The sequence below is a fragment of the Rhincodon typus genome, chromosome 36, assembly GCF_021869965.1.
Source record: "Rhincodon typus isolate 14 chromosome 36, sRhiTyp1.1, whole genome shotgun sequence".
Taxonomy (NCBI): Eukaryota; Metazoa; Chordata; class Chondrichthyes; order Orectolobiformes; family Rhincodontidae; genus Rhincodon; species Rhincodon typus.
The window spans coordinates 16363329-16375658 of NC_063367.1; the positions used below are offsets into that span (position 1 = coordinate 16363329).

The following is a 12330-nucleotide window of genomic DNA, read 5'->3' on the forward strand; positions in this document are numbered from 1 at the left end:
TTAAAGGGATATTGCTCACATTGTAGTCTAATTGCTGCTTTCAGATCCAGTAGGGGCTGAAGATGCATTTGGGTTTTAAGGGCTGGCCATTGCCTCTAATGACTTGTCTTAGAATCATAGAATCCCTGCAGTGTGGAAGCAGGCCATTCAGCCCATTGAATCCACATGGGCCATCCGAAGAGCATCCCATCCAGACCCAGCCCCTACCCTATCCCTGCATTTCCCATGGTTAATCCACCCAGCCTGCACACTATGGGTCAATTTAGCACGGCCAATCCACCTGACCTGCAAATCTTTGGCCTGTGGGAGGAAACCAGAGCACCTGGAGGAAACTCACAGGGAGAATGTCTGTGTGAATTTTGCACAGTCGCCCAGGGGTGGAATCAAACCCGGGTCCCTGGCACTGTGAGGCAGCAGTGTTAACCACTGAGCCACTGTGCCACCGTGCCACCCACTCTGCGGTAGTGGTATGTAGTACCACATACTTGAAACAGTGAGTTGGCAATAGCCTTGTTGGTCAGATCACTGGCATTGGGATTGTTCAGTCAGCCTTTGGCTAACTAAAGATGCAGTGTTTACACCAAAGGCAAAATATTTTTTGAAAATTAGAAATGCCTCTCTTTGGCTAAGACATAGAAGTAAGGCACAATCTCCATTCAGCAGTAATTGGGAGACTGTAAAAGTTGTTCTGGAAAGATTAGATCAAAAGGACCAAACTAATCTCTGATTGTGAGGTGGAGGAAGTACACTTACTCCATATAAATAGAACGGATACAAGAACACAGTTTGCATTGTTAGTTCTGTCTAAATTGATCTAAAATTCTTGAGTTTGATCACGAGTACGCTGACCGTGGGAGAGAGGTCTCCTGATACAGTGTGTAGGATCCCTGTCTCTGATCCAGAAACCCTAGGTTCAAGTCCTACCCTAGGAAGCAAGATATTTTCATTTTGCAGCCCAACAGGTTGAGTATCAATTTGTAAATCCTTCTGACACGCACTAGCACAGTGTGCGGTAAGAGTGGGAGAGATTCCTGCTCGGTGAAATCACCCAGATACCTCTGTACCACTGAGTAATTACCAAGCAACTTGCTAGGACTTTGCTTCAGGAGATGCAGTCAGTAATTCTTTTGCTGAAATGTGTCTTTGTTTGATAGGACACTGAAGGCTCCCAGAGACTGGTGTTGCTACTGAACGGTCAGAAGGAGATGGTTCAACAGGTGCAAGATATAAGGTAGCTATTGCTTTTCTGTTCTGGAGGGAATGCATTGCGGATGCAGGTGGGGGAGAGTAGGAGCCATAGGTTACTGGGGAGCAGTGGAAGCATAGTACAATATGAATGGTATCTTTGGGAAAGCTTTGCATACGGTCCACAGAGAGATGGATGACTTTGAATTTCCAATGCAAAGGACAGCTCAGGATTTTTCATTTTGAGAATTGTACTGTAACAAATGCACCAAAGGCAATATTGACTAAACATTACTATGTAACTAATTTACTCCATTTCAGAACTGAAGGAACTGCGGATGCTGGAGATGAGAAACAAAACCAGAAATTGCTGGAAAAGCTCAGCAGATCTGGCAGCATCTGTGAACAGAAATCGGGGTTAACGCTTCGGGACCTGAAACGATAAATCTGATTTCTCTCCACAGATGCTGCCAGATCTGCTGAGCTTTTTCAGCAATTTCTGTTTCTGTATTCAATTTGAGATAAGATATCCCAACCACTCCCCCCTACCCCCGCCACCCCTTAACTTCCCAACACAGCCGAAAGCACCATGCTATGTTTACACTCCAATGTCTGCAAAATTGTAATCACTCTTGAAACCTGCCGAAAGTTACTCCCCAGTGTCAAATGGACTTGTTTCTCTCTTTTGTTTGGATGGTTTGTAATATTAAAAAAGTTAAAGTTGCCATAGTCTTACCAGACTATAGGGCTGCTGTCTCATTGAAGAGAGACAATGGGTGGTGAGTTTAACCTGAGGGTCATCACGCCTCAGGCTGGGGGAGAGGTTGGAAGGGAGAGTCTTTCGTGGTAACTTCAGCTGGTGCAGGAATCGCGTTGTTGGCATTGCGAACCAGCCATCCAGCTAATGAGCTAACCAACCCAAAAGTTTAGTTGTAATATTGAGAGTGCACCAAAAGCTGTTACTCTTGCAAGCATCTGGCTTTCTGTGTTTGTACGAGCCCCCGGCTGTTTGGAGGTGCACACGCCTCTGGACACTCTCTCGTGTTTCTGAGATGCGCAAGTCTGCTTAAAAAAAAAGGCCAGCAGCTTCTCTGTTTGTGTTTAGATGTTAAATATTTCAATAGGACTTGCTCTGGATCCAATGTTCCTCACAGTAGCTAGGTCTCAGCAGCTCGTCACTAGCGAATACTAGTGGGAGGCCCCAGGCTCTCTTTTACCTTGAATTAAAAGAAGCAATTAAAGAAAAAACACTGCAACCTCATAAAAAACCTTACATTTGTAACACCCTTGTGATCTTAGAGCAGGTGAGATGTTCCTGGCGCCTAGACCAAAATTTATGACTTGATCAACATTTCTAAGAAAAAGCAAAATATCTGGTTGTCACCTTGTTGCTGTTTGTGGGAGCTTGCTTAGCGCAAATTGTCTGCCTCTTTTCCTATGGAACCATAGAATTCTTACAGTGGAAGCAGGCCATTCAGCCCATCGAGTCTACACTGCCCCTCCGAAGATCCGCGCCCCTACCCTATCCCTGTATTTCCCATGGCTAATCCACCTAATCTGCACATCCTTGGACACTATGGGCTGGGTTTGAGTTTTAAGGGCTGGCCATTTTTCTTAGAAACATAGAATGCCCACGGTGTGGAAGCAGGCCATTCAGCCCATCGAATCCACATGGACCGTCCGAACAGCATCCCACCCAGACCCAGTCCGCCTGCATATCCCATGCCTAATCCACCCAGCCTGGACACTATGGTCATTTTCCAATCCATCTAACCTGCACATCTTTGGACTGTGGGAGGAAACTGGAGGAAACCCACGCAGTCACGGGGAGAATGTGCAAACTCCACACAGGCAGTCACCGGAGTGTGGAATTGAACCCAGGCCCTTGGCACTGTGAGGCAGCAGTTCTAACCACTGAGCCACCATGGCTGTACTACGCCAGTAACTGTGTTTCAAATGAATTTCTTTGGCTGTAAAGTGCTTTGCAGCTTGTAGAAGTCATGAGAGGCACTATATAAATATAAACCCTTTTTTCTTTGGATTTTCCAGTATGAAGGAAAGGTCTGTACCTGAGATGGTTATCAACTATTTCATAGGCCAGCTTAATTATTTCCACTGCATTTATTCTTTGTTTCCGATTCCTAGCATTCTGTTGTGTTTTTTTATGTTTGGTACTTTGCCATAAAAGAGTCTCCAGTCTCTGATTCGAGGGAACTGAACGATTTTCAAAACCTCTTCTGTTTAGTCTGAGCAGCACTGCATTAAGTGCCATCTGGATTCTGAACAAGTAGCTGAGGTCTTAAAGAGGACATGACAAGTGACAACTTGTATTAAAATCTGCTGCAGTTCTACAGTGAATGTGAGAGCAGACTTGTATGTGTTTTCGTCGCTGTCCATGCTCATAGAACTAAGGCAGTGTGCGAATGAATCAGAGTTGGAATTTTGCTGCCAGAAGTATTTTGATTCTTTTGGTTATTTAACACTGTATTGCCCTGTTTTCCCTTTCATTCCCGGACACAGTCACGTAGTATTGTCAAGATAATGACAAAAATTGAGATAATGAAATGGGGTCTGCCCCTCAGGAGTTATTGTCAGCAAAGGGTCAATAGGCATCTTGCTCGGAGGGAGGCAGGTGGTTTCAGCACGAGAGGTATTTATTACTGCGACTTAACTGTTTCTCTGCACCATCTGGTGCTTAGTTTGTTAGATGGAATTTGCTGCCTGCTCTCAATCTAGACAATCTACTTGGTGCAAAGTGGCTTGAGAGGAGAAAATGTGTGTCAGCTTTTGCTGAAATGCGCTGCAAAGTAAACTGGTGTCCCAGTGCTGAATGTTGTATCAAGTTGTCCTGTCTTTTACAGAGTGGTTCTTTGTGGCTTTTGGAGTCAGAATACAACGTTCTGTGTCGATGTGTTCAAATACAGACTTGCATTCTGCAGCAATTGATCAAACCGGATGGTCCTAATGCTTTCATATCTATAAAGGGAATCTCTAAAGAGCATGTGATGGGAGATAAAACACTTACAAAATTTACATGCTGTGTTAGAAGGCCATAGGCACGCCAAGTGCTTTGCTTTGACCTTCGTTGCAAGAGCAGTTAAAAGGAAGATCAAAAGCCCCTAAGCTACAGGGAGTATGTTTTCACTATTGTAGAGCTAACCTTTCAGACTTCTCTCTTCCAACTAGACTACAGGGTATCTTCTTGCAGCATTCCCATGTTTCCACATCAGCATCAACAACAACTTATGTTTATGTGGTGCTTCTTACTCCTAAAACATCTCGCGGGGCTTTACAGGAATGTGATGGAGTCGTAGAATCCCTACAGTTTGGATGCAGGCCTCTCTGACCTCTGAAGAGCAGCCCTGCCTGACCTACCCTGTCCCACCCTGTCCCTGTAAACCTGCGACCCTGCATCTCCATAACCGTGCATCTCCCGTGGCTAACCCATCTAGCCTGTACATCCCTGTGCAATTTAGCATGTCCAATCTACTTAACCTGTACATCCTTGGTCAGTGGGAGGAAACTGGAACACCCAGAGGAAACCCATGCAGTCACTGGGAGAAAGTACAAAATCCACACATCGTCGCCCAAGGCTGGAATCTAACCCAGGTTCCTGGCACTGTGAAGGAAGCAGGGCTCACCACTGTGCCACTCAATAGGGCATCAAGTCACAAAATATTCAGGTAATTGACAAAAAACTTCAAGAGGTAGATTTTAAGAAGCGTCTTAGAGGAAGAAAGAGAGAGCGAAAGAAACAAAGTGCTGGAGAAACTTGGCAGGTCTGGCAGAGAGAGAACAGAGTTAATGCTTTGCGTCTTCGGGAAGAAAACTCCTGTTGGACTCGGAACATTAACTCCTGTTTCTCTCTCCACGTGTGCTGAGTTTCTCCAGCATTCCTGTTTTTATTTCAGATTTCCAGCATCTGCAGTATTCTCCCTTTTTGTTTGGGAGATGGCGAAGGAATTCCAGAACGAAAACATAGTTGCTGGAAAAGCTCAGCAGGTCTGGCAGCACCTGTGAAGGAGAAAACAGAGTTAACGTTTCGGGTCCGGTGACCCTTCCTCAGAGGGAATTCCAGAGTTTAGGGCCCAGTGACAGCCACCAATGGTGTAGCGATTAAAATCGGATTAAAATGATGAAGAGGGTTCGAGGAAGTGTGGTGGCTCGTAGGGCTGGAAGAGATTACAAAACAGAGGATGAATGAGGCCACAGGGATTTGAAACCAAGGAGATGGGAGCTTCAGAAATGAGGAACCAGTGAGCTTGGGTGATAAGTGAATGAGATTTGGTGTGAGCTCGGATTCAAGCAGCAAAAATTTGGGATGAGCTGAAGTTTTTGGAAGATAGAATTTGAGAGGTTAGCTAGGCAAGTATTCAAAGTCAGGAGGTGATAAAGGTATGGATGAAGGCTTTATTGATTTGATTTATTATTGTCACATACCTAGGTACAGTGAAAAGTTTTGTTTTGCATGCGGTACAGGCAGTTCATACCATACAAAGTGCATTAGTGTAATCGAACAGAGCGAGGAATACAATGTTATGGCTGCAGAGAAGGCGCACAAAGAGCAAGATCAGCATTAAATTTAAAAATTTGAAAGATCCATTCAGAAGTCTAATAACAGCGAGGAAGAATCCGTTCTTGAATCTATCGGTACATGTGTTTAAGCTTTTATATCTTCTCAGCAGTTGTGAGGTAAGGCCGAGTTGGATCATATTGGGTGAAAATAGGGGGTCTTTGAGATAGTCCAGGTAAGTGTTCAGAAACATAGAAAGTAGGATCAGGAGTAGACCATTCGGGTCTTCCTGTCTCCTTCACCATTTGATATAATCATGGCTAATCATCCAGCTCAGTACCCTGTTCCCCCTTTCATTCCATTCCCTTTCATTCCATTCCCTTTCATTCCATTCCCTTTCATTCCACTCCCTTTCATTCCACTCCCTTTCATTCCACTCCCTTTCATTCCTTTATCTCTTAAAAACTGTCTAGTTCCTCCTTGAATGTGTTCAATCTAGGAAGCTCATCTCTGTCAAATATGACACCACGATTGCAGACAGATTGGTTTGGTTCCAGGGAGAGGCCTGGAGCCTGTGGATAGGAAATGGAGTGAAGTTTCTGATATGAACAGAAAATAATGGTTCCAGTGCAACCCACAGTTAGTTAGAGCAAAATTCCAATTGTCCATTTCAAGATGTTGGGCAAACAGTTCAGTGATTGAGATGACAAGAGGATCTAACTTCAGGGTTTTTTTTCACGAGCTGTATCAGCCTGGGACCGTCTCTCCAGCCACTTCCAAAACCTGCTTCAAAATTTCAGTTGTTCTCCTTGAAGTGGAATGTCAGAAACACTGATGGATGCAGAATCGCTGGCGATGCTTACAATCGTATAATAGTTGGTCCTTGCCTTTTGATTCCCTGAGAACCGTGTTAGGCAAAGTCACCATAGTCCTACCAGACCATGGGACTGCTCTCTCATTCGAGAGAGAGAGAGAGACGACTGATGGTAGTTTGACCTGAGGGTCACCACGCCTCAGGTGAGGGGAGAGGTTGAGAAGGAGCATCCTTCATGGTAACCTCAGCCCGTGTGGGAATTGAAACCAGTGCTGTTGGCGTAATAACTCTGCATCATAACCCAGCCATCCTGCCATCTTGGCCCCTATTAAATGGTTCGCTCAAATGAGAAATGAAAGTGAAAATAGTTATCTTTCTCTCTCCATGTGTTGTATTTTCTACAGAGATTCAGTGGATGGTAACAAAGCATTAAAGCAGTTGTGGGTGGACAACAGTAATTATTATTTCTGTACAGCTACAGTCAGTGGTCAGTATGATCCTAAATGCATTTTGTCACCCCTGGAATTTTGAATTTCATCTGTGCCCTGGCTTTAACTTGGGGCACAGTGAGTGAGTGCAAATAGTTACAGCTGAGAGAGAGTTCGTTCAACTATTGACTCGTCTGACAAACCTTACACCTGTGAAGGGTGCCATTCAGCCCACTGCACTGTGCTGCCTTCTCAGAATTAATCCATTTTGTCCCATCCCCCTGCTGTTTTCCTCACTTTTTTCTTTTGCCATTTTCCTCATTTTTTTGCCATTTTCCTCATTTTTTTGCCATTTTCCTCACTTTTTTTCTCACTGATCGCTATTGCTATTATTTCTGCTGCTGTTCCTGGTACCCTTCCCAACACTCCTCTGTGTGAAACTTAAGAAAAAAGCGTAAATAATTTTCCTGACCCCCTCCCTTTGTCCTTTTCTGGTGATGAGATTGAATTTAGTCTGTTGAATTGAAATTGAATTTAGAGATTGTTTTCCCCCAAACCTGTCGTCATTTTGAACACTTCCATTTCATGTCTTGTTGACTGTTTTAGGTTCTTGTAACTGAAGGCACTTATCGATGGCGATATCCTTGTAAATCCCTCCTTTGCCATCTCCACGGCCCCAACACTTCTTTTCAATGAAAAAAAGCAACTAGAGTCCATTTTAACTGGGTTGTAACCAACTAACACACCTACTGGCTGTGTGGGAGCCAGGAAATTGTTTTAATGGTTCTGACAGGGTTAATGTTGGAGACTATATTAAACTGCACCCAATCTGGATCTTGGAGGGAACAGGTCACCTCTGCCTCACAGTCATCTTATTAGCAGCATGTGACTAGATAATGGCACCTTTATCCAATTGCTATTGTGCGATACAAGAGTCTCTTCTTGTTAAGACTCATTTAATGGTCATTCCTTAACCACTGTAATCCATGTAGGTTCTTAAACCCAGTCAAAGAAAGAGGATTTATGGCAGCATCTTCCTAGCCGCACATACCACCTAAATCTGCAGAAGGGAAAAGAATTCACACAGGCCCCATATACAATTGGATATTAACTTATTATAGAATACACCTAATTTATCATTTGAAGAGGTGCGAACACACGTTACCCGGGTTCAAGTCCCTCCTACTCCAGAAGGAGTGTCTTAATATCTTTTGAGTAGGTCAGTTAGTAAATATCAATGGCCCAGTGTGTGCGTTATCAATGCGACGGCCCTGTGTGAGGCAGCACACGCGCGACAGCCCTGTGTGAAGCAGTTCAAGACATCAGTTCACCACCACCATTTCCGAGGCAGTTAGGGATGGGCAATAAATACTGGCCCAGTCAGCAATGCCCCCATCCCTTCAACAAATTAAAGAAAAAACGACTTTGATAACTTTAAAGCCTCTATTAGGTCACCTCCTGGCCTTATCTTTTCCAGAGAAGGCAGCCCCAATCCAATCAGCCTGGTTACTGCAACGTTGCAGTCATGGGATAGGGCTTTATGTTATCATCCTAAGTGCTACCTTACTGTTGGTACCAAAAGCAGTTGGTGTTGAACATTTTGATTCCACCTCTCTCCATCTATATTATAAGAGTTAAAATGTGTTTTTGATTTCCATTGGTTTTAGTTATTCTGTAGCAGATGCACAAAACTGGAAGAAACCAGGTTCCATTAAGTGAAAGCATTACTTGCTGGTATCACTGATGTGGGTCACCTTTTAATGAGGATCACGGTAATTTTGTATAAAGTAAAAATAGAAACTGGAGGAGCTGCTCTCGAGTTGCTGGCTTGAAATCATTAGTTTAAGTGTTCGATAGGAGTTGCTCTTCACTAATTGGGATAGAGTACCTATCTGCTTTATCCAATTTCACTGCTGTTCCATCCTCGTGTTTCCTGGCGTATGCACCCTCATCCATGGGTGGCATGGTGGCTCAGTGATTAGCACTGCTGCCTCACATTTGATTCCACCCTTGGGTGACTGTCTGTGCGGAGTTTGCATGCTCTCCCTGTGTCTGCATGGATTTCCTCCCACAGTGTGGGGAAGTGCAGGTTAGTAGGATTGGCCATGCTAAATTGCCCATACTGCCCAGGGATGTGCAGGCTACGTGCATTAGCCATGGGGGCTGCAGGGTGATGGGGTAGGGAGTGGGTCTGGGTGAGATGCACTTCAGACACAGTTTGGACTCGATCCACAATTGGCCTGCTTCCATACTGTAGGGATTCTGTGTCCCTTTGACACAGTCAAAAGCTTTGGTGATTGCGGGCAGTTGAATGGAAGTTTCAGTTGTCAGGATACTGTCTAGTCCAATGTTTAAATCTCGCCCTGTAACTGCGTTTGACGTATTCACACAGCAAAATCTGTCCGTGCCCTGAGGTTGACATTAATCAGCTGTTGACATGTTTCTTGAGTGTCTGCAATCCCCATTGGCTTCCCATTATCTTCCCAGCTGGGTTGCAAATTAAATCATATTCTATTTTGCTATGAGCCCCGTAGACAGCGTTAGTTATTTCTTTTTGAAAGTTTGTTTTCCAGTGACCGAAAATACCCCACATGATTTCAAATTTTAAGATGTACTGTAATGAAGGATCTAAAAGCGACATTCTGTAATTTTTGGAAGTTGAACAAGAGAAAAGTTCTCCATGTCAATTACAGCACAAACAGCTGCAGTTCTATATTACACTGCCATTTAACTGGACACTGCATTCTCCTGAAACCACCCCAAAGCTCTTTTCAACACTTGATGTAAAAGTGGAATACTGCAGATCTGAAATAAAAACAAAGTGCTGCAGAAACCTATCAGATCTGGCAACATCTATTGAGGGAGCAACAGAGTTAACGTTTAGACTTCAATATGATTCCCCTTCAGAGCAGTTTCAAAGCAGAGTCTGACTGAACTCAACACATTAACACTCGTTTTTCCAGCATTATCTGTTTTTCTGTTGCTTGCTTCTTTCCTCTCTTCCAGCTGGCTAACGTCTAATCTTAGGACTGACTCACTCCGACAGTTACACTGAAGCTCCCTTCCTCCTCGTCCCAAGCAAGGCAAATCTTCCAGTCTCTCTCAATTCTGCACTCTCTCCAATGTGAGGACCACCTCTGACCCGCATTCTGTATGGTGAACAGTAGATCACTAACTTCTCTGTTTCAGGTGCAGGTCTGCCTGCCTCCAGTTTCGGTGTCTCTTTTTCCCTTCCTTTCTCAAATGTGTGCACGTGTTCTTGCAGAGTCCCTCGACTCTGAGGTTCAGTTAAATCTTAGGAAATGCTGCACCCTGACATTACAGTGCTTATTATGGCCTGTTGGCATCCCAAAGGCCATTTCCTTTGGAATGTGAATCACATGGGACTTGTATCCAGGGATATATAGAAATTGGCAACTGTCGTCTATTTGAGCTAGGAATTAAATAGTCAGCTTTAAGTATAACTATTAAACTATAAAAATCATGGTTTCTGTAATTGGAAAGTTGGAACCTTCTGAAGGAATTAGAGGAAACAGGATTGAAGAAGGTGCTAATGGAGCAAAAATGCCAGCAGTGGCAAGTTAAGTGAATGAGCAGTTTCTATATCTCACGTTCAATATAACAATCTAAATTATAAATCGCCTTCCCTTGTGTCGGATTGTACGTATTTGCATTCTTGGACTGATGTTGATTTTATGCCTCCCCAGTAAACCTACACATGGTTAACTCAATTTTCAATGGATGAGATAATTATCTGAGCATAAATCAGAGGATATGCCTCCCTCTACATAATAGCCTATCCACAGATCAGAATGCAGTAACCTTGTGTGCAGTAAGAGCACTCTTCAGTGTTATTCATTGCATTAAAGGGCTTTTATAGCTGAGATTCGGCTCTGTATAGTATTTTTAAAAATGTGCTTCATTATTAAGGAGCAGCCCAAAGGTAATGGATCCATACCAGGATGTAAATTTAGTGATATAAATTGTTTGGACTCTGAAAATATGCAGATATTTTTATCCCTTTCCTGCTGAAAGCATTGAATCGTAGTTCCCCAGGCACAGTTCACTCCACCTGTGGCCCCCCAATTTGTGTTGGCACATATGCTTTTACCCAGTGGCTCTCAAACAGATAACCTGATCGTTTATCTCCTTTGTGTTTTTGGGAGCTTGCTGTGTCTGAATTAGCTGTAGTGCCTTCTACGTTATAGCAGCAACTGCTGTTTAGAAATACTTAATTAGCTGTCAAGTGCTTTAGGATGTTTGAAGGACACAAGGACGTCGCATAAATGCGAGTCCTTTCTCTCTCTGATTATTTTGGCTCGCTTAGACATCTTTATGTTCTTTCAAGGATTGTGGGCATCGCTGGCAACACCAGGATTTGTTGCCCATCCTTCATTGCCCTTGGACTGAGTGGTTTGCTGGGCCATTTCAAGAGTGCAGTTAAAAGTCAACTGCATTGCTGTCTGGTCTGGAGTCACATGTACGCCAGATTGAGTAAGGAGAGCAGGTTTCTTCTCAGTGAACCAGATGGGTTTTTATGGCCATGTATAATAGTTTTATGGTCACCATTGCTGGAAATGGCTTTCAGTCCATTGTTTTATTGATTGAACTTGGGGACTTCACCATAGTATTAGTCTGAGTTTCTGGATTACTAGTCTAGTGACATTACCGTTGGCCATCACCTCCCCAAACACAGTGAGTGGTGGTAGTTGGAAATGGCAGCCAAGTGCGCTAATACCTAGGTTTGACCTCGCATTAGAAATTCTGGCTTGTTTCCCCCTCTATGAGCCAGACTTGCTGAAACCCATTGTGGCCTCCCTACTGTTTTACGATCAACAGTCTCTTTATCCATGGGGAATTGGGCGTGGGACTTGATGGTTCAGCTACGCACACTGTCTTTATCAATTGAACCGTCAAGGAACCTGCAATTATTGTCAAACCTGATCTTGCCCAGTTTTTAAGTGCCTTGCTGGCTTGTCTGTAACAATGGTGTTAGTCATTTGCTGCTGCATTTCTGGTAGAGTTTACAGCACCGTGCTGATCATTTATCAGAACTTGATACCATTGATTGAACCTCGCCACCTAGCTCATGGGAGCCACTATGGATCAGATTTACTCAATGGCTAAATAATATTTTGTTTGGTAGTTTGAAAAGTAACCTTTATTTAGGCTTTCTCATCTGCTGGTTGTCCCAGATGGCTAGGACTGTAGAAGTGTATTTTTGATACCAGAACTTATTTTCTTTACTTGTGTTTCACCAGTGTTTTCTAGGAGATTGAAGTGTTCCATGTACTCTCAGATGTCTTACACAAACAGTGTTGCTCTGTATATTTTTGTTTTTTTTAATATGTCTCTGCATAATAGTTCCAGCAAGCCCTCCATTGAACAAA

General features: G+C 43.6%; 1 protein-coding gene across 1 annotated transcript in view; it reads left to right on the plus strand.

The window, feature by feature from the left end:
• The first annotated feature begins 1158 nt into the window (after nucleotides 1-1158).
• Nucleotides 1159-12330, plus strand: part of LOC109919231 (protein ERGIC-53-like) — a 43184-nt gene continuing 32012 nt past the window's right edge. Inside the window, exon 1 of the mRNA XM_020519219.2 lies at nucleotides 1159-1231. Coding sequence (XP_020374808.2) covers nucleotides 1206-1231 — 26 coding nt within the window. The 5' untranslated portion in view covers nucleotides 1159-1205. The remainder of the gene's footprint in view (nucleotides 1232-12330) is intronic.